This window comes from Scleropages formosus, chromosome 20 (genome assembly GCF_900964775.1).
Source record: "Scleropages formosus chromosome 20, fSclFor1.1, whole genome shotgun sequence".
Lineage (NCBI taxonomy): Eukaryota > Metazoa > Chordata > Actinopteri > Osteoglossiformes > Osteoglossidae > Scleropages > Scleropages formosus.
Genome location: NC_041825.1, coordinates 23,999,033 through 24,020,234, shown reverse-complemented (window position 1 = coordinate 24,020,234; position 21,202 = coordinate 23,999,033). Strand labels below are relative to the sequence as shown.

The 21,202-nt window shown below is 45.1% G+C and overlaps 1 protein-coding gene across 2 annotated transcripts in view; it reads right to left on the bottom strand.

Annotated features, from left to right (window-relative positions):
• tmprss6 (transmembrane serine protease 6) overlaps nt 1–21,202 on the bottom strand; it is a 38,860-nt gene that overhangs the window by 13,045 nt on the left and 4,613 nt on the right. The window contains exons 4-18 of one of the 2 annotated variants that reach the window (XM_018746065.2): nt 20,851–20,918; nt 20,545–20,723; nt 20,402–20,443; nt 19,878–20,082; nt 16,394–16,530; nt 13,183–13,295; nt 12,411–12,520; nt 11,816–11,958; nt 10,711–10,809; nt 9,790–9,903; nt 9,496–9,612; nt 8,691–8,859; nt 8,031–8,302; nt 7,806–7,942; nt 6,867–7,030 (exon numbers count right to left, since the gene is read on the bottom strand). In XM_018746065.2, the coding sequence (XP_018601581.1) occupies nt 6,869–7,030; nt 7,806–7,942; nt 8,031–8,302; nt 8,691–8,859; nt 9,496–9,612; nt 9,790–9,903; nt 10,711–10,809; nt 11,816–11,958; nt 12,411–12,520; nt 13,183–13,295; nt 16,394–16,530; nt 19,878–20,082; nt 20,402–20,443; nt 20,545–20,723; nt 20,851–20,918 (2,067 nt within the window). In that variant the 3' untranslated portion in view covers nt 6,867–6,868. Of the gene's footprint in view, nt 1–5,813; nt 7,031–7,805; nt 7,943–8,030; nt 8,303–8,690; nt 8,860–9,495; nt 9,613–9,789; nt 9,904–10,710; nt 10,810–11,815; nt 11,959–12,410; nt 12,521–13,182; nt 13,296–16,393; nt 16,531–19,877; nt 20,083–20,401; nt 20,444–20,544; nt 20,724–20,850; nt 20,919–21,202 lie in introns of those variants that run through there. The other variant, XM_018746066.2, reaches the window with a different exon arrangement.

Sequence of the window (21,202 nt, the reverse complement as noted above, 5' to 3'; positions counted from 1 at the left end):
ATTGTATGCACTTCTCAGGTCTAGCTTCGTGAACCATTGCGCCTGCTGAATATTCTCAAGGGCGGCTGTGATCAAAGGCAGAGGATGTGGATATTTCACACAAATACTATTCAACCCCCGATAGTCAATACAGGGGCGTAACCCCCCATCTTTTTTCTCCATGAAAAAAAACCCGGCAGACGTGGGGGACGTGGATGGTCGTATAATTCCTGTCTGTAAGGCTTCGTGATATAAGTCTGGAGGGCTGATTGTTCGGGTCTGGACAACGGGTAAATGCGACTATGCGGAGGCGTGGTACCCGGCAAGAGATCAATTGCACAGTCCCACGGGCGATGCGGTGGGAGCTCGGATGCGCGTCTTTTGCTACAAACCTCCGCAAGATCCTGATACTCGGGAGGAACTGGCACCTGCAGTGCCAATTCTGAGCCTTCTATAGACGTAGCTCGACAGGGTAGCTTTAAGCAGGTTCTTTCACATTGGGGTCCCCAAGCCACCAACTCCCCAGTACTCCACTGAAAAACCGGGTCATGCTTGGAGAGCCAAGGGAACCCGAGAATCAGGGGCAACTCCGGAGACGAAATCAAATAAAAACTCAACATCTCCTGGTGACATACACCTACTCTCACAGTTACAGGGGCTGTCTGGTGGTCCACAAAACCCTTCCCGAGGGGCTGGCCATCTAGGGCGGTCACTTTAAGACGCCCCCCAATGGGTTTGGAAGGGATACTATGAGACCGAGCAAACCCAATGTCCATGAAGCACCCTGCTGCTCCCGAATCCACCATTGCTTGCGTCTGTACCTGTCCTGCGCCCCAGGATAACATTACGGGTACAGCGAGGCAGTTACAACAGAGGGTGCCACTCACCTTGGCCTCAGGGCGGACAGGGCACTGGAGACGGAAGTCACTAGGGTCACCACAGTAAAGACAGAGGCGTTTTCGTAGTCTTCGCTGTCGTTCGGTGAGGGGCAGGCGCCCCAGCCCCAGCTGCATTGGCTTTGCTTCCTCCTGTGCGGGACGGCATCTTTCTGGAGCCGGTTCTGAGGCTGGTCCCTGGGTTCTGATCTGGTTATCTAAGGTAACAGCGGTTTCTATGAACTGATCAAGGGTCCATCTTTCTCCTCGGAACACCATTTCACCGCGGATGTGTGGGTTTAGACCACAGCGAAAACTAGCCAACAAGGCTCTCTCTCCCCAATCGCTGCGTTCTGCGAGAACACGAAATTCTATGGCGTAATCTGCCACGGGTCGGTCACCTTGCTGTAGATTCATGAGTCTTTCTCTCAGCTGTTCCTCCGGGTGAGCCAGTCCGAAAATGGCGAGGAACCGGCTCTTGAACTGCGCATAAGTGCTGGGGAAGCCATTTGTCCAGACTGCTGTCGCCCACTCAAGTGCTCTGCCCGTGAGCAGAGAGAGGGCATAGGTGATCCGGCTCTGTTCTGTGCTGTAAACTAGAGGCATACTGGAAAAAACAAGCTCACATTGAAACAAGAAACCTTCACACTGTGCTGGGGTCCCGTCAAAGCGGGTCGGGGGAGACAAGTGGAAACCGCGTGATGGAGAAGGAGTTGCGTTCGACGAGTCAGGCGCTGCAGGACCGGCTGCGCGTTTCTCAATGGGCTGTATGGGCGCACGCGACGTATTCAGCACGCTTACCACCTGCTGGTAAGAGGCGATGAGGTTGTGGAGCGTCTGTTCCATACCGGCCAAGCGTGCTTCACGCGAGTCCAACTCCGCCTGGAGATGGTTCAGCTCCGCTGGATCCGTATACGTGGCGGAACCTTCTGTCATGGTCGCGTCTGAGGGAAGCGGCGGACCCAAGTGCATAGCGGTAATCGTGGTGTCTTCGGGGAAATCCAAGAGAGGAGGTCAGAGGACGAGCAAAGGGTCTTCGAGGTGCGAACGTCGTAACAGGGAGGATCCAAAAGGCGAGGTCAGTGTACAGGCAAGAGGTCGATGATCCGAAGGAGGCAGTAGATCGGGGGAACAAGGGACGGGTTCAGGGAAGGCGTTCGGGAACAGGAAATGGCTGGAGAAGGTCGCTAACGAGGAGGCAGATCAAGGTGCCGCATCAGCTGGTTGTCTGACGCAGCCTTTTATGCTGCAGTCTGCGTTGCGTCCCAGGTGTTCCGTGTTGGCCCGGAGGTGTGGGCGTGGCACTGTAGCTGGAGAATCATGTGTCCAGTGCAGCAAGGAGGGCCTCAACCTTGATGGGATGTAGTCTTTTCTCTCAGGTTATCCCGTTGGTCCTGGCTCCTCCTGTGATTCTCTGAGGTCCTGGAGGAATTGCCATTATACCTACAAAGAGGATGTGTTCCAGGTCAGCCCCCTTAGTGTCCTTGTCATGAACTCTGGACAAGACATCAGCTATAATGTTCTTGGACGCAGGTCTGTACGAGACCGTGCATGTAAAGTGGGTGAAGAACAAAGCCCGCCATCGCTGCCGGGGATTGAGTCAGCGAGTTTTCTGAAATACTCCAGGTTACGGTGGTTGGTTAGCATCAGAAATGCGTGAGCAGCCCCCTCCAGCTAGTGCCTCTAGTCTTCAAATGCTAACTTGATGGTCAATAATTCCCTGTTCCTTATGTTGTAATTCCTCTTGGCAGGTGACATTTTAGTGAGAAATAGGCACAAGGGTAGAGTTTTGGTGGGGTCTCTTCTCTCTGTCAGAGAACTGCCCCGACCCCTACAACAGAAGCATCTACATCTACCATGAACGGAAGGGTTGAGTCTGGGTGTAGAGGTACTAGGGCTGTTGTAAACCTATCCTTCAGCTCCCCAAAGACATCTAGAGAGAGAGAGAGTTGGATTCCATTCCTGCAAAGCAAGGCGATAAGGGGAGCTGCAATGGTGCTGAACCCCCAAATGAAGTGACAGTTTGAAGTTAGCTTGACCTGCTGCAACACCTTCACTGTGTTAGGACAGGGCCAGTCTAGCTGGAACTACAAAGTGTAGGAGGCTATCGACCGAGTACCGAGCTGGATGGTCATCAAATAATTCCACCCAGTCTTTCCAGCTTCCGGGTAGTCAAACACCAACTCAAACCGTTTCTCAAACTGGGCATAATTGGGGGTGCCGCACATGTTCTACATCACAGTTGCCAAGTCCAAAGCATGTCCGATGAGCAGTGAGACCAAGTATTTCACCCGGCTTTTGTCTGTGTGGTAAACATGGGGCAGGCTGGAGAACATTAATTCGCACTGGAGGAAAGACCTGTGGCGTTTTTTCCAGAAAGCCGTCGTATCTCAAGGGAGTGGCTAAGAGACCGATGGAATGGTGACACTGGAGGTGATATGGGGGTTGTGGCTGCGCCCGCTGGTTCCAGGGTTCTTCTATTTTTCGAGAATCACATCTGCATCTGTTTCCCCATCCATTGGTAGAATGCACTTTTGTTTAATTAATGTGTCAATTTGGAGAAAATATCTGCTGTATAAATAAATGCAAATATAAATGTAGTAAAATCATAGGTCACGCATAATGCAAATTATTATGTAACTCTCTTGACAGCATGTCTACAGGCTCTTAGAATTTAGCTGCATATTATCATTCCCAAGCTTGATATAAATTTTGGGATGAAATAAAGGAGTGAGTCACATAAATCAAATAAATGTGACTTTGGACCCTGATGTTATGGGTATAACAGTCAGTCAGTCAGTCAGTCAGTCAGTGAATTTCCTTCAATTTTTCCTGGTGAAGGTTGCTGTGGTAGCAAGCAGAGCAAGTAGACCCAAGCCTTCCGATCCCCAGTCAGACACTCCTGCTCCTCCTGAAATTCTCACCTTACAGTCAAAAGGACATAGGTTTGAACCCCTCTCCTACTATAGAATGAAGGTACCTACCTTGCACTGCTTCAGTAAAAATACCTTCCTGTGTAAATGATTTACAAGCTGTATAACATAGTATACTTAACATTGCTGGTCACCTTAGAAAACACACACACATTTTCTGAACCGCTTGTCCCATTCAGGGTCACGGGGAGCCGGAGCCTAGCCTGGCAACACAGGGCGTGGGGCTGGAGGGGGAGGGGACACACCCAGGACGGGATGCCAGTCCATTGCAAGGCACCCCAAGCGGGACTTGAACCCCAGACCCACCGGAGAGCAGGACCCGGTCCAACCCACTGCACCACCGCCCCCCCTCCTTAGAAAACAACATGAGCTAAATAATAATAATAATTAGAAGTGAAATATAGTTTCATTAAATAGCGCTGGCAATCATAGTACTAAGCACTGATGGGCAGAGTCAGTTGTAGTACAGCAAACCAAGGGCCAAAAACACAGTCTTGGTCATTCAATATAAGGCCCAGAGAGTGGCTGCTCTACTTGTTTCAAAATTTTACCATTCACCACAATGGCCATGTACACATTAGCCTGGATAATCAAAAATTGAGAACATTTAGATAATTACAAAAAATTATATTTTGTCAAGGAGGTTTTACAAAGTTCAGCACATCACTGCCCTGTAAGAATCCAACATTACTCTTTGTACTAACATTAATTAGTCCAAAGTTGTTGTAGAAGTCCCTGAATGTGGCTTTTGTACATATAATGTAAGAGCAGCACAAAAGTGTGAATCTGTTTCCTCAGCAGCGACAGGAAGTCTGTTTTTTGTTGATATAGCTGGGAGAATTCAGGTCACTGACACCCTGTTCAGGCCATTTGGTCATGACATGTAGATGAAAGGCTCAAGCTTTTGGTTTTTTCTAGTGGTACAGCTGAAAATGAACGTAGCACAGATCTCAGTTTGTCAATATCTTCACTTCTGTTCAATACAACTGACTCATATAAAAAAATGTCTTAATATTTTTTTTTCCAACTGCCCCTTTTTTCCAAAGCAACTTAAAGTGTTAGGTTTGTATACTAAGCTACGTATGTTCTTTTACAACTCTATACAGCCAGGTAACATTTGCTGGAGCAATTCAGGGTAAGATAAGATAGAGCTGAAGAGTACTAGAAAAGTTTAAAACCCAATCAATGGGCCAGGGTTTGAAACTTTTCTAGTTTCACAGCAGCCATTTACATTTATTTATTTAGCGACTCCAATGAACTCTATGTAGTGTTATCAGTCCACACACCTTATTCACCCAAGGTGACTTACACTGCTAGATACATTACTTACAATGAGTTAATCTCGGTGACTTCCAGCGGATCACAAGCGACCTTTGAGTCACCCATGTTCGCTTTACTTTCAAAATTGCCAAACATGCATTTCAGACTGTCATCCTTTCCAATGCAAACTCCACACAGACTGAGCAGGGATCATTTTACATTTACATTTATTCACTTAGCAGACACTTTTTTCCAAAGCGACTTACAACAGATACTATGTAGCATTACTAGCGCACATATCTTATTCACCAAGGTGACTACATTGCTCGATACACTGCTTACAAGGAGTTACTCACCCATACATCAGCGAAACGCACTCACTCTGTGACACTCACACACTATGGGGGAACCTGAACAGCATGTCTTTGGACTGTGGGAGGAAACCAAAGCACCCAGAGGAAACCCATGCAGACACGGGGAGAACATGCAAACTCCACACAGACTGAGCAGGGATCAAACCCACGTTCTCTTGCACCACCCAGGCGCTGTGAGACAGCAGCGCTACTCGCTGTGCGACCGTGCCACCATTTATATTCATGACATGATCTGACATTGAATTCAATTAGTTTTACAGTTTGAGTTATTTTTCTTTATTCTGTTAAACCACAGCCAGAAAACTTGATCACAAAGTTAAAATATATTATTAATTGTTTAATTTTATTGCTGAAAATATCTATAACAATAAATTACAGTAAAGTCATGCTGGGTGTACAACTACAGAATTCCATTTCTCATTACAAAATAAGTGCATCATACTTCAGGAGTATCTTGAATGTTACTGGGGTAGAGGTTATCATTTTAGGGACAAAAAACTTCAGTATAGCAGTGAGAGGTTCTAACCCCCTGCACATTTGCAAATAATACACACTACCTTTAAAGAGCAATAATTAAAATCAAAAGGTCTTTATGAACACTTCACAGATCCTTTGTTCAGGTCTGTGTGTCACTGCATGGAATCGAACTGAACTGAAGTGCTAAATCATCATTTGCACAACATACGACCGCACAGTCCTTAAATCCCAATAAACTTAACCACAGTTACTAAATCATCAACATGAACATTTTAAAGGAAAATGGAAGCAGATTTATGATTTATGGTACAAATTAAGTTCTGGCTAAAAATGTTAAGATTTAAACTTAAACTTAATTTTTCACAACTTACAATCTCTCACTCTATAAATGACAGTGTGAGAGCATGTCCTCATAGTCTGTAGGCATTGCTCCTGGCAGAGTCTGTTGGTTGCATTTTGCATCACTTCTGTCCATGAATATGTATCTGTATAGCTGTCTCCTTGATCTACATTCTGACAACCAAACAATGTAATATGAGAATCATATTGCCAGGACTTGATGCACTATTCCAACATTGGCATCTACTGATGCACGGCAGGTGCCCAGTTCCAAATCAGGTGGAAATAGCAGCTGTATGTGGCTGCATGTGGAGCAGGACCACATCAATCTTTGTGTTCAGGTCAATGCACCTCACTGTGGACTGTTTCCCTTGGCCCCCCCATATGTTAACAATCCTTCCATAAGGCTTTGCACAGACAGAAACAGAGGTTCAGTTCCACTTGTTTGTTGAGAGTTTGACTAAGAAAACTTATTCTTTCCATGCTTGGAAAAAGGGTTCTTTCGACCTGAAGTAGTTCTGAGTTAACAATATGTTGACCAAACATGTCAGACTGGGCCCTCTGGCTCTGTTGCCCTTGATAGCTCCCAAGATGTGTCACAAGTAGGCATGAACAGAGAGAATTGGGACCTTTAGGAAGAGGTGAGCTCCTTAATCCAGCTTGTCATCTTGGTGATGCGAGTGTAGACACCGTAGTAGTAGGGTCGAGCACAGCCAATACCCCAGCTGACCACTCCTGCCAGAAACCAGCGGCCAGATGGCTCCTGGCACACAAGAGGTCCCCCAGAGTCTCCCTATAACAAACATCGAGATACAGAGTGTTACTATAATAATCATTACTAATTTTGTCCTTGTTTTCTATTGAGTATGAGAATGCAGCTTCCTACACAGCCAGAGTTCATCTTGAAATTTACTAAGACAACATGAAAGGGTGTCGTCCTGAATTGCAGAATTTAATGAAAATATGCATCTTCTTTGAAAAAATACCAGTGTTTCAGAAAGTGAAAATGCTGGGTCGCTGATGATCTCACCAATGACAGCCCTCATTGATTGGTGGGACCTCCACAGTGTGAAAAGTTTGACCTTATGTTCTGCTTTGAACAGCAGACCAAATTGAGGACATCTGGCTATGTCTGTAATGTGGCCTTAGGGCTCAATTCTAAGGAAATGTTTAAAGGTAAACCAGTAATTACACCCACACACACATACACACACACACACACACCATCTGAAACCGCAAGTCTCGAGCCGGGTGGCAGCGAACTAGAGCCTAACCCGGCAACGCAGGGCGCAAAGCTGGAGGGGGAGGGGACACACCCAGGACAGGACGCCAGTCCATCGCAAGGCACCGCAAGCAGGACTTAAACCCCAAACCCATCAGAGAGCTGTACCCGACCAAGCCCGCTGCACCACCGCACCTCCCTTAACCAGTAATTAGAACTGGCATAATTATTCCTGACTAGTTAACATTGCCTATGAAATGCTTTGTGACTTTGACAACAGAAAAGGAACTTAAAATTAAGTTTAATTCTATGATTTTTGGAGTAATGCTGTACAGTCACTTCTCACCTGACACGCATCCTTTCCCCCATCTCGAAAGCCAGCACAGAGCATTCTGGGAGTGATCCTGTAGCCATAAGATTTGTTGCAGACATCCTCACTGATCAAACGCACATCCACCTTCTGCAAGATGTTACTGGTGAAACCTGAGAAAAAGAGGTGTTGTGCTGACTTTCAAGCCTATCCATTCTGAAACCCTCTGGGGCTCCCAACGAAACTTCCAACACCCCTCACCCGTCTCCTTCAGTGCCCCCCAGCCAGTCACCCAGCACTGTACCCCCGGCTCCAGCAGGTGTGTGCGAGGTGGCAGGCACGCGGGTTGGGCCAGGGTCCGAGAAGATACTGGTCTCTCTAGCTTCAGAAGTGCCAGATCGTAGTCGTGCGTGTCATCATCGTAGTACTGGTGCAGGTGGATCTCCTTTACTCGCAGGGCCTCCTCTGTCGGGCTGCTGCGATTCAGAAGCAGTTTGCCGAGGTACACCGTCCACAGGCTAGGAGAATACAAGCTGAGAAGGATGGAGTATGGAATGGTAATAATAATGGTAACGTCAAAAAGGCATTAATGGATTATAGTTTACATATCTCATACTGTAGATGAAAACAGACATAAAAGTAGAGATATATACATCATACATAGAGTATAGAATTTCATAATAAAAAGCAATGAGGTTATGAGCTTCAATATCCTTAGTATGAAAGTTTTATTTGTTTGCTTTAAAGCAAACTCGACAAATTATTTCTCAACAATTTTTCCATCCTGTTGACCTCACTTAGCTTATTTCTTGGGCTATAGAAGTGGGCAGGGAGCAATCTGTCAAAAACCTAAAGGACAGAACAGATAAATAGGTTTTGTGATGTGTTTAGAAACGGCCTTGCTGCTCACATGCTACTGACCTATCATCATAGAAGCAGTGAGCAGCTGATGCTACCCATTGGCTGGAGATGAGAACCCCCCCACAGAGATGCCGACCGCTGAACTGCAGACTGGCTTGCCATGGCCACTCCCCCTCAACGGAGTTGAGCCCACCCACCACACGGCTGGGGAAATGTTGAATCCCACAGTCTGAAAAAATACAAACATACATTCATACACATGTACCACTGAACCACAAATCTGGCACAAAAATGATGAAGGCATGAAGACCAAGTGGACCCTCACTGTCAAGGAGTAGTATATATAGGAAGACATGTTAAATCTTAAATTTTTTTTCTCAGCTGTCAAATTTGTTCTTGAAAAAACATACATATTTTCTTGTTTTTTTTGTTTTTAAATTCAATTCAATTTATTTTTAAAACTTTTCTCACCAGATTGACACAGGAGGCTGAACAAGGTTATTGAAAATGATCCAGAATTACAGGTATAACACATATACAAATAACGATGAAGTAAGCCAGCTAGCAACCATGGAGAGGAAAACAAAAATCTCCCAATCACAAAGGGAGAACAAAAACCCCCAGGGGCCAAGCACCAGTGGCTGCCCACCCCTCCTGGGCGTTCTGCTGTGGTAACCGAGGACCTCTGTGGATAATGTATGTCTTATACAAAGAAGAGTGGTATAACTGTCAAGACTAAGCTACAGTCTATAGAACCTATAATTCATGAGAATTTGTGCACCCAGACAGATGTTGATGAAGACCCACCAACAAACGATGGTGTGGCAGTATAACACATTCCTTTTGAATTCGTTAGAAATCTCACCACAGTGCTTTTCATCTGAGGCATCCGGGCAGTCAGTGACAAAGTCACACTCTGGGTTGGGCTTCTTGACACAGGTGCTATCAGCGCACACATAGGTCATTTCGGTACACTGCACTCCTGGCCAGCAATCAAACAAACACACACAGACCACTCTTTCAGGTTCAGCTAATAGCAGTATAGCGGCTACATGATTCTGACAGGTAATGTACAATGTTGGCCTTCATGATTTTACCTCTTATTTTAATTGCATATTAGGTGGGGATTCCTCAGAATGAACAAAACTGTTTTGGTTACCTTCTGTGCAGTTGTCCTCATCCATTCCATTTGGACAGTCCAGATGATGGTCACACACTTTGAAGTAATCTAAGCACTGGCTGTCTTCAGGACACTGGTACTGTGCAGTGCATACTGCAAAACATAGTAAAAGCTCTGTCTTCTTCAACATAGTTGAAAACAGTGGACGTTATAGCATTCATTATTACTACCCGTATATTGTTGATTCATTTATCTGACACTTTTCCCCAAGGTGACTTACAATATCAGGTTTGGACACAATGTTAATTGCAACGATTTATCCATTTATACAACTGGATATTTCTTTAATGGAGCGAGGGTATTTCTTGATTAAGGATACTATAGCAGGAGTGGGATTCAAACTTGATGCAAGGGTCACTCAGATGCAAGGTGATGGCTCCAACCAGTACACTACCATCTGCCACCTATACTGTGAAACAAACTGTCCCCAGGGCCCTGATGCAAACTGTGTGTAGCCAGGGCACCAGTACTGTGGAATGCACCCTGCAAAACAGTAATTTTTCTGCCCCAAGGGCAGTGTACACCATAAGATATACTTAGCTGAATTCTCTCTGAGCACAAGTGCATTGTACACAGTAAATAATTAAAGAAAATGTCTATCCTTAGAATAAGTAGATGAATTTTTTTGTAATTCTAGAAAACTGGATGGATGGATGGATGGATGGATGGATGGATGGACTAAGGGGTTGTCTGTTGTGCTCGTATGTAATGGAGAAGTGATCTTCCATCAACATTGCTGGTACTTGCTCACATCTCATTCAGTGCACTACTGGTGCTAATGCAGTGTATATGTGAACAATTTTGGAATAGGTGGCCCCAGTTGTGTCAAAAATGGAAGATGTTCTTCATGATTTCTCAACTCTTGCCAACTTTCCATGTCCCCACAGCTTGAAGCCTTACCACAGTTCCTCTCATCCAAGCCATTGGGGCAGTCCTTGATCCCATCACATGCAGGGACACATAGCCCGTTTACCGTGCACAGGAATTCTCCTGGACAGGCTGGAAAAAAAACCATTTGGACAATTGAGGAAACCAAAAAGGTCTTTCCTAGCACAGCTAACCATCAAAAACAGTATGAATCTATACCTTTTCCAAAATGTATCTGTAATACTGAAAGTTATTACACTTAATTCAAGCAAATTCTTTAATTTTATTACAGTCACGCTCCGGTCAACGACGTTTTGCTTAACGACTGACCGCATATACGACGGTGGTCCCATAAAATTATAATAGAGCTGAAAAATTCTTATCAACTAGCGACATTGTAGCTGTCGTAACGTTGTAGCGCTATGTGTTACATGTTCATGGTGGTGCTGGTGTAAACAAATCTACTGCGCTGCCAGCCGTATAAGAGTATATCGCATAAAATTGTGTACGGTACATTATACTTGATAATGATAATAAACACATATGTTAGTGGTTTATGTCTTTACTATACTGTACTTTTGTCGTTGTTTTAGAGTGTAGCTTACTCTTTCTACTTACAGTATAAAAAAGTTTACTGTAAACCAGTATGCTGTGTTACGCCGGCAGCAGCATCATAAATCTCGTGTTTCCCATGTCTCTTGACTGCATTGAGGTTATACCATCTAGGTTTGTATAAGTTCACACTATGATGTTAGGACAATGATGAAATCGCCTAACTACGCATTTATCAGAACATATACCCATCATTAAGCGACGCATGTCTGTAATTTGTTCGGGGGTGGTCAGAACTGCTCCTGTACAGTAAAAGGGTATACAAATGTTAACTCAAAAACCAAAAATGGAAATTTACTATTAACCATTTTTCAGTCAATGTCTTTGCCCAAGGTGACTCACAGTATTGGTGTTTTTTGTTGCAGTACTATCAGTTTTCTTATCCATGTATGTAACTACTGGAGCTAATCAGCATGAGGTGTAACAGCAGAACCACAGATCTTAGGTTCATTGATGGCAAGATGATAACTGTAGCCACTACACTACCAGTATTTTCAGTGCTCTTAACATGCAGGAGGCAACTTACGGTCTGCTTGGTTGAAGAGACTATAGTGGACCTTGAGTCCAGGGCCTGTGAGGGACACTTCAGAGGTCATAGTGACAGTCACAGAGGCTGACACCAGGTAAAGGCGCTCTGCATAGGGTTGAAGGCTTCGAGTCCCACATAGTCTGGACAAAAAACAAAGGAACAACACAAGAGGGAATTGAAAACCAGCGCATGCTGGAACTCAAAGTTATTCAGCCACTGAAAAACTGAGATGTACATCGCTTTGGACAAAAGCATCTACTAAATGAATAATGTAATGTAATGTAATGTAAATGCAAAAACAAGTAATAGATAGATAGATAGATAGATAGATAGATAGATAGACCCTTTGGTTTGTGTCCTGTGTTGCTGGGTAGGCCCTGGCTTGCTGCAGCCCCGCTTGGGACGAGCAGTTGTTGATGGTGGTTGGATAGATGGAACTTGGGAGCAGTTAGCACACTTAGAGCAGTTGACTTATGCTCCTGTGTTTCTTTAGCAAAACAGACAAATGTATAAATGGGGGAACATTACAAGGTATTTGATTTGTTTTGGACACATCAAACAAAGGAAACGTGAGACGGCAAGTCGCAGGTACCTGCGGTTCTGAATGACCCACTCTCCTTGGGTGCAAGCCTGGTTGTAGCCGGCCCTCGTCAGCTCATAGCCCTCAAACTCCAGCATGAGCCCAAAACTGGTAGATGGTACCTGACTCATCAGATAGGGCAGCAAGTTCTGAGCAAAACCAGCCATAACTTTGCTTTCTGAGTTTGTCAAAGTAATAATTATGGTATGCATAATTTTATAGATTTTGTATACGTTTTAATAAAACTCTTTAAAGGGAATGAACTCAGAAAAACAAATAAATACAAGCAAGTACTGTCTTAATACCTTAATGAGAAATAACCCAAAGAATTAATAATATCAAGAACAGTGTGTGAGGATGAGCAACTTGAGATAAGTCAAACTTGTGACATTTTCAGTAATTCTAAATCTATCGAAAAAATAAATATATAACAAACTTTTGCACCTGGAAACTGAGACAAACAAGTTTTTCAGTGAAAGATGACAAAGATTTCTATGAGGTCAAGAATAACGTAAAGATGTGTGTCATCATATCTAAAATAGGCCTACTTTCACAGGAGTGAAAAAAGATAAAGATCTGTAGAGTAAAGGACTTAAAGAGTTTAGCACACAAGGAGTTGAGCACATGACAAAGTAATGCAATTGAAAAGCTTTAAGTTACTTCTGTCAAGTTCTCCACCTCTTCTTGTGGAGCACAACATGTCTGCTTCTAGCTAAGTTCAAATTCTAAGTTCTAAAGACTTGAAATTATGAATGAAGAAGAGGTGGTTATGCCAGGAGCTCACAGTGAAGTGCCAGGAGCAGTTGGTGTCCGGAGGGTAGTAGCTGGGATAGAAGGGTGTTTGGAAGCTGCCTTGTACACCCAAGACAGGCCGCAAGAAGAACGTGGATGAACACACTAGGTATGAAAAAGGAAGACAGGCTAGTGAGATCTTCTGAAATGTGCACTTAGATAAGCAGCAATAAGCAAAAACTTACCCTACCTATTCCATTACTACTATTCACTTAGCTGGCACCTTTGTCTAAAGCAGCTTATAATATTAATATTGTATTTTACAATACTTACAGTGATTATATTACCCATTTATACTGCAGAGTAATTTTTACTGTTTCAATTTAGAGTAAGTACCTTGCTCAGGAGTCCTATGGCAGGAATGGTGAATTCAATGTCTGGTACCTGTTAATTTGATTTTCACATGTGTACCATTCCCATACAACTTCAAATACACAGAGGGCATAGTACCATTCATATTCTGTAGATGTTTCTTTTGTTTGCCTGATGTTAATTTCAATTATATTATTCAGACAGAAAACTCCAAGCCGACCCTCATCACCTATATAAATAAATCTTTTGTTCACAGTCACAGAAATCTTCAGAAATTTAAAAAAAAAAAAAAAAAAAAAAAACTTTTCAGAAAAGAACATTTCAAAAATGCTTTGGGACCAATTGCTGATAGGTCAGTTTCCTGGCCAGGAGAGAGGACTGCAGGTAATGTAATCGACACACCGACACCCTCAGTTCAACCACAAGCACCTGGTCATAATTAACGTAGCCAGGTATAAAGGGCACCAGTTCACCACTCCCTGGTTGAGGAATCTCTTCAAGACAACCGTCCCTCCTGCACACTCAGTATGGCTCCCTCGCATTACCCATCCGTCTCCGTACATTTCCCTCCTTGTTCCCTCGCCTGTTTCCTTGTCCCTGTTTTCGGTCTCCCGTGACATCGTCCCTCACTTTGCTTCATTGCCCACATCTTCGGATTCTCCTCCTGAACAACGTTTGCAGCTTGGATTGAACCATGCTTGTCCCCGACCATGAGTATCACTTTCCCCTTGTACCTTAACTGTAAAAGATCCTGCAACTGGGTCCACACTCCGGTGTCCGGAGAAGATTTCACCTCTACAAATGGACCCGATGGACATGAAGTGGCTTCAGACAGCCGTCTTAGCACAAGGAGTGCTGCTCAGCTCCCATGAGCAGACCCTGCGGCAGATGTTTGAGACCATGCTAAAACTCCTGCTAACCAATAACTTTGTCGTCAAAGGGGAAAAATGCCATCTTTCACAAAATGCGGGTCTCCTTCCTTGAGTTCATCCTGAGTGCAGAACGAGTAGCCATGGACCCCAAGAAGGTCCAGATGGTTAGATTGGCCCAGACTGACCTCAGCCAAAGCACTGCAATGGTTTATGGTGTTTGTCAACTTGTATCACTGGTTCATTCAGGGTTTTCGCTCCATAGCAGCTCCCCTCACTTCCCTGCTATAGTGGAAGGAACCCTCTCTCTGTTGCAAGGAAACTTCTTGTGGCCCTCCATCCAAGAGGATGTTCAGGAATATGTGGAGGAGTGCAAAATATGCCCCCAGGCTAAAACTCCAAGCCAAAAGCCAGCTGGATTACTGGTACCGCTCTCGGTGCCCTCCATGCCATGGTCCCATGTAGTGGTTGACTTCCTGATGGACCTGCCTCCTTCTGAAGGAAACACCATCATCCTGGTCATCATTGAGCACTTCTCCAAGGCATGCCACCTGATCCCCTTACCTTAGCTCTCTACTGCTCCAGAAATGGCGGAGGCATTGTTCAACTAAGTCTTTCTCATATGTGGCCTGCTGGAGGATACAGTGTCTGATCAGGGATCCCAGTTCACATTGAGGGTGTGGAGGGCCTTCTGGTGCAAGCTGGAGTTATCAGTCAGCCTTACCCCAGGTTACAGTATCATCCCCAGGTGAATGGTCAAGTATACAGGCTTAACCAGGACTTAGGCCACTTCTTCGGGAGTTACTGTTCTCAGAAGCAACACCTGTGGTCGCATTTTCTGCCCTGGGTGGAATATGCACACAAGTCACTGTTCCACTCATCCACAGGACTGTCCCCATTTCAATGCATTTTAGGCTACCAGCCTCCCCTGTTCCCATGGCACCCTAGTTCCAGCATGGCAGAGGTATGGCAGATGGTTCAGGAGCACCTCCACCAGAGCACCCACCAGTACAAGCAACAGGTGTACCGTCTTCTTCCAGCCTGGGTAGAGAGTATGGTTATTCACCAGGGACATTAAGCTGAAGCTCCCATCAAAAGAACTCAGTCCCCAGTACACAGGTCCCTTAAAGGTCATCAGGCGGATCAAGACCTCACTGTTGCAGGCTCCTCAGGGTATAACACCGCCTTCTCCATTGCAGATTGATGGGGCCCCAGCATATATGGTTCGCGTGCTCTTGGACTTTAAGCGTTGGTGGGGTGGTTGCACTACCTGGTGGACTGAGAGGGGTAGGGGCCTGAGGTATGGTGCTGGGTCCCTGCTTGTGATATCCTCGACCCTTCCTTGATTTTCGACTCTCTCGGGGACCATCCGGATCAGCTGGCCCCATGTTCCAAGAGTCGCAGGTGACGAAAGCCACCTGTGAGGAGGGGGGTACTGTCACGCCCACAGCTCAACCGCAAGCACCTGGTCACAATCAACACAGCCAGGTATAAAGGGAACCAGTCCACTACTTTCCAGTTGTGGAAGCTCTTTGAGACAACCGTCCCCCCTGTGCTCACGATACGCCTCCCTCACCTTACCCGTCCTTCTCCGTACAACGACCCTGTTTCCAGTCTCCTACGACATCAACCCTCGTTTCACCTCGTCAATCACGTCTTCAGATTCTCCTCCTGAACATCAATTGCAGCTTGGATTGAACCACACCTGTCCCCAACCATGAATATCACTTTCCCTTTGTACTGTGGCTGTAAAAGATCCTGTAATTAGGTCTACACTCTGGTGTCCCATCCACTGTGTGCGACAGTAATGGTTAGGGACAAGGATATGTCACCTTAAGGGTGGAGATTAAAGCTCTTGAAGGGGCACTACTGTAGTACCCTAGACATAGGTTCTCAACTTTCATTACAATATACAGTACAGTTGAATAAATAGACAGAAACGTCATGTTGCATAGAAACATTAGCTACTGCAACAAAATAATAATAACAACAGTGCAACTGGAGACAGACAGTGACTCCCACCCTGAGAGGGCCAGGCTTGGGCAGAAAGGGAGAACGGGTCCTTGTAGTTGTAGAGACCTTGCTTCCACACCACAGTCATCCACTGCGCCGAGGAGAGCACCCTAACCACCTGCTCCAATCGACTGCATCGATACAGTCTGAAACACAGAAGAGGACAGGAGAGATGTGAAGGACATACAGGACATGGCTGAGAGAAGTGAATAAGGATAGAAGGAATTTATTTAAGTTCCCAAATCCATGGTTGCAACCTGAATGAGGGTCACAGGATGGTCTTCAAAAAAGAAACATCATAGTGCATTATTTCACTGGCAAAATGTGAAGGACTATTGAAATTGTTATTAAAGTGAAATAGTTGAGGACAGTACAGCATCAATATAAGCTTAATATAATAGTATGCAAATCAGAATCCGATTTATTTGGCCAAGTATGCACACACATACAAATGGCTCATATTGTCGAGTAAACAAAAAACATACATAAACACACACAAACATACATACATAAAGCGATTAATTTTGGCGGGGGAAAGAATACATAACGCGGGATGGAGTAAATAATGATGGATCGAATAAATGGGGGGCGCAGTGGATTTTGCAGGGGCCAGCTCTGCGGTAGGCCTGGGGTTCCAATCCTGCTTGGGGTGCCTTGCAGCCGACTGGCATCCCATCCGGGGTGTGTCCCCTCCACCTTCAGCCTTGCACCCTGTATTGCCGGGCTAGGCTCCGGCTTGCCACGACCCCGCTCCGTGCAAGCAGTTGTAGACATTGTGTGTGTGTGGGATTGAATAAATAATGAAGGAGGAAATAAGTAAGAAGGGAAAAGTATTCCATCCATCCATCCATCATCCATCTTCTCTCTCACTTGTCCTAGTAGGGTCACGGTGACAACAAGGGAGCAGAGAAGCCCAGCCGCCCCTGTCCCCTGCAACTTCCTCCAGCTCAGCCTGGGGGATCCCCAGCCGTTCCCAGGCCAACTGTGAGATATAATCCCTCCAGCAGGTCCTGGGTCGACCTCGAGGCCTCGTCTCAGTTAGTGTGTTCCTGGTATATCTCTAAACGGAGACGCCCAGGGGGCATCCTCATCAGATGCCCGAACCACCTCAACCGGCTCCTCTCAATGTGGAGGAGTAGCGGCTCTACTCTGAGTTCCTCCCGGATGTCCGAACTCCTCAGCCTGTCACAGAGAGTGAGTCCCAATACCCTGTGGAGAAAACTAATTTTAGCCGCTTGTATCCACGATCTTATTCTTTCGGTCATTACCCAAAGTTCATGACCACAGGTGAAGGTAGGGATGTAGATCGACCAGTAAATGGAGAGCTTTGCCTTATGGCTCAGCTCCCCCTTCACCACTACAGTCCGGTACAGCGACCGCATTACTGCTGTCGCTGCTCCCAATCTGCAGCCGATCTCATGCTCCCTTCTCCCCTCACTCATGAACAAGACCCCAAGATACTTAAACTCTTCTACCTGGGGCAAATTGTTACCCGGGGAAAAGTATTCCACAGAGAACTGAAACACTAACAACAGTCAGTTGTTCATGGACATAGCAGTGTGGGGAAAGAAACAGTTTTTATGTATTGTTGTTTTGGCACACAGTGATCTGTAGCACCTGCCGGATGGGAGAAGTTCAGAAAAGCCATGGCCCGGGTGAGAGGGGTTTGTCACGATTTTCCCTGCATGTTTCCTTATTCTGGAGGAGTACAGGTTCTGGAGGCAGAGCAGTCTGGAACCTATGACTCTTTCTGCAGATCTGACTATACGGTTCTTTTCTTGCTTGGTTGCTGATCCAAACCAGACTGTGATGGAGGAGAAGAGTATAGACTCAATGACTGCTGTGTAGAACTGCAACAGCAGCTCCTGTGATAGGTTGAGCTTACTCAGCTGGTATAGGAAGTGCATCCTCTGCTGGGCCTTTTTTGTGATGGACACTATGTTGGTTTTCCACTTTAAGTCCCGAGAAATTGTAGTTCCCAGGAACTTAACGGTGTCCACTACTGATACAGCACTGTTGAAAATGAAGAGGGGGCGGTATGGCAGTATTGGAGGGGTTCCTCCTGAAATTCACTGTCATCTCTACTGTTTTCAGAGTATTTAGCTCCAGATTCTTCTGACTGCACTAGAGGACCAGCTATTCCACCCCCCATCTGTATGCAGACTCATCACCATTTTGGATGACTCCCACTAGGGTTGTGTCATCAACATATTTAAGGAGCTTAACAGAGGGGACCCTTGAAGTGCAGTCGTTGGTATAAAGGAAGAAAAGGAGCGGGGAGAGCACACAACCCTGGGGGGCACCGGTGCTGCTTGTGCAAGAGTTGGGCCTGAAGGATATCTACTGACCTGCTTGACTGATACGTGAATTTAAGGGGATCCATTAGGGGACCTGTGATGTCCTTTAGATGGGCCAGGACCAGTCTTTCAAAGGTCTTTATGACCACAGATGTCATGGCAACAGGCCTGTATTCATTTAAACCTGTAATGGATGATTTTTTTGGGGGGACCAGTATGATTGTGGACAGTTTGAAGCAGGAGGGATCTTTGCACAGTTCTAGCGATCTGTTGAAAATGTGTGTGAAGACAGGAGCCAGCTGAGCAGCACAGATTTTCAGACAGAAAGGTGAGATAAGATCTGGGCCTGGTGCTTTCCTGGTTTTTTGTTTCTGGAAGAGCCGGCACACATCCTCTTCACAGATCTTCAAAGCCGGTTGGGTGGCGGGGGGCTAGGTGAGGGGAACTCAGTCATATGTATATTAGGAGAACTGAGGCGGGTGAGGGGTGTGAACACTGAATGATCAAACCTGCGGTAAAACATATTCAGATCTTCAGTCAGTTGTTGACTTCCCACAGTGTGGGGAGATGATTTCCTGTAGTTAAAACAAACAAACTACAAGAGAGCACGAGACCAAGGCAGCCATTCGTGGTGCCATCTTTCAAATCTGTTCACTTCCAGCACTCATGCATTAGGCAGACCAGCAAGAAGCCTTTTGTTAAGCGGCACTCTTACCTGAATGTCATATTATCAAAGGCACTGTAATTTTAGCAAATTTATTGGAGTTCAGACACAAAATAAAGCATTATCATTGTAGCCACTGATCAAATCTTTGATTCTATTTCAAGTCTCATTTTCATGTAAATTAGCTTTTAATTTCATCCAATTAAAAATGCTTTGCAAATCATTAAGTAATGATAATTAAACAAAACTATATATATAAACACAGTGTATCCAAATGACTGGTCATTAATACTGCTTGTACCAGTGTTTAGGATCACCAGGCCAGGATAAGGCTGTATTTAGGGTTACATAAAAAAGTTTGGGAACCACTGATGAACTTCTCTCCTCAATAGTCCTAAGGGATTTCAAGGGACAAGGAGGTAACACAGTTTTTGAAACAGTTGGGGAAGTCTCATGAAAGTATGCCATCAACCTCAGTTTGGTAATATCAAGGTATGCAAACAAGTGAAGCGTAAGCAAACTTGAGGCTCACGATGTTATTAGATGGGCATCTGCTGGCGTGGTAGAGTCGTATACAGCCAGGCGGTCCCTGCAGTCTGGAAGCAGCCACTCCATCTGTAACTCCAGCTGGGAACCCTGGGGAGCCTCGAGGTGCCAGATGCAGGAGGAGCGCTGAGTGTTGGGGCCCTGCAAGGCTACTGGGGTGCTGGAGACCACTGACTGGTACCTATAACAGTCTGAGGAGAGGAGTCGGGGGAGTCAGAGACATTCTGTCATTCAGAGACAGCCAGATACAATGTAGAAGGACAAAGGTGTTATTCACCTGCTTGCGTCAACATGTTCTTAGGGGGCACTCTTACGGAGCAATGTGTAATTTTTACAGTGTGCAATGAGGGATGAGTGAACATGATAAATAAAAATGTGCCTTTACTATCAAAATAAGACATTAATGAGCAGCTTTTGTTCTAACGCCCTGAAATCTAATGTCATCACACTATAACACAATTAGATGTAACAACATTTATGAAAAAAAGAAAATCAAAAAACAAATCATACCAAATGAAGATTTCAACAAATCTATAACTTTGGCTTCCGATTCTGTAGAAAAGAAAATACATATTGAAGGAAAACAACAAGTGATGACGACGATGGTGATATGTTTTAGTCTTTGGTGAAATAGAAGTAGTACAATGTGCAACCTGTTATACAGAAGGAGGGGAGATGGAGCACGTATCCCTCATAGTTGACTGTATCCCCGTTGCCAAATACCATCAGGCTGCTATAAAGGCTGCTATTTACACGGCTTGGTGTGACCTTCTCCACAAGGCTCTCAGGCACTGACAGAATAAGCCAGAAATGTGCCACTACACTGCCCTCCCTGTGGAAACAACAAACACAATTACAAAGGTTGCACATACTGGAAAGATCTCAGTCATGCTGGAAATGGGTCCCCTGATCCAGGAAATGTTCAGAGGAAACTGACTGACCTGCTCTGCCCTTCTTACCCGAAAGCGTAGACACTGGTAGAGTTGAAATACCAATATAAATCTGATGATTTCACAAGTTTTTTCACCTAATGAAAAGAAAACATTGCGATCAATGGTTTCAGAAATCAAATGAAAATAAATCTTGTGCAATTCTAATATTTCTGTATTTATGTAGGTGGATAGAAATTTAATAAAGCTTGAAGATGCTGAGCAACAAGATAGTGGTGTGATGGTTATGGACAGAGGTTAGAATGGGCTACAGTTGTGATGTCAGAAGACATGCTCATCTCAGATTGAGGAAATTAGCAAAGACAGAAGTGTGATGAGGCTCAACTGTTTCACTTTGGAATAATGAAAATATTCAGCTGTA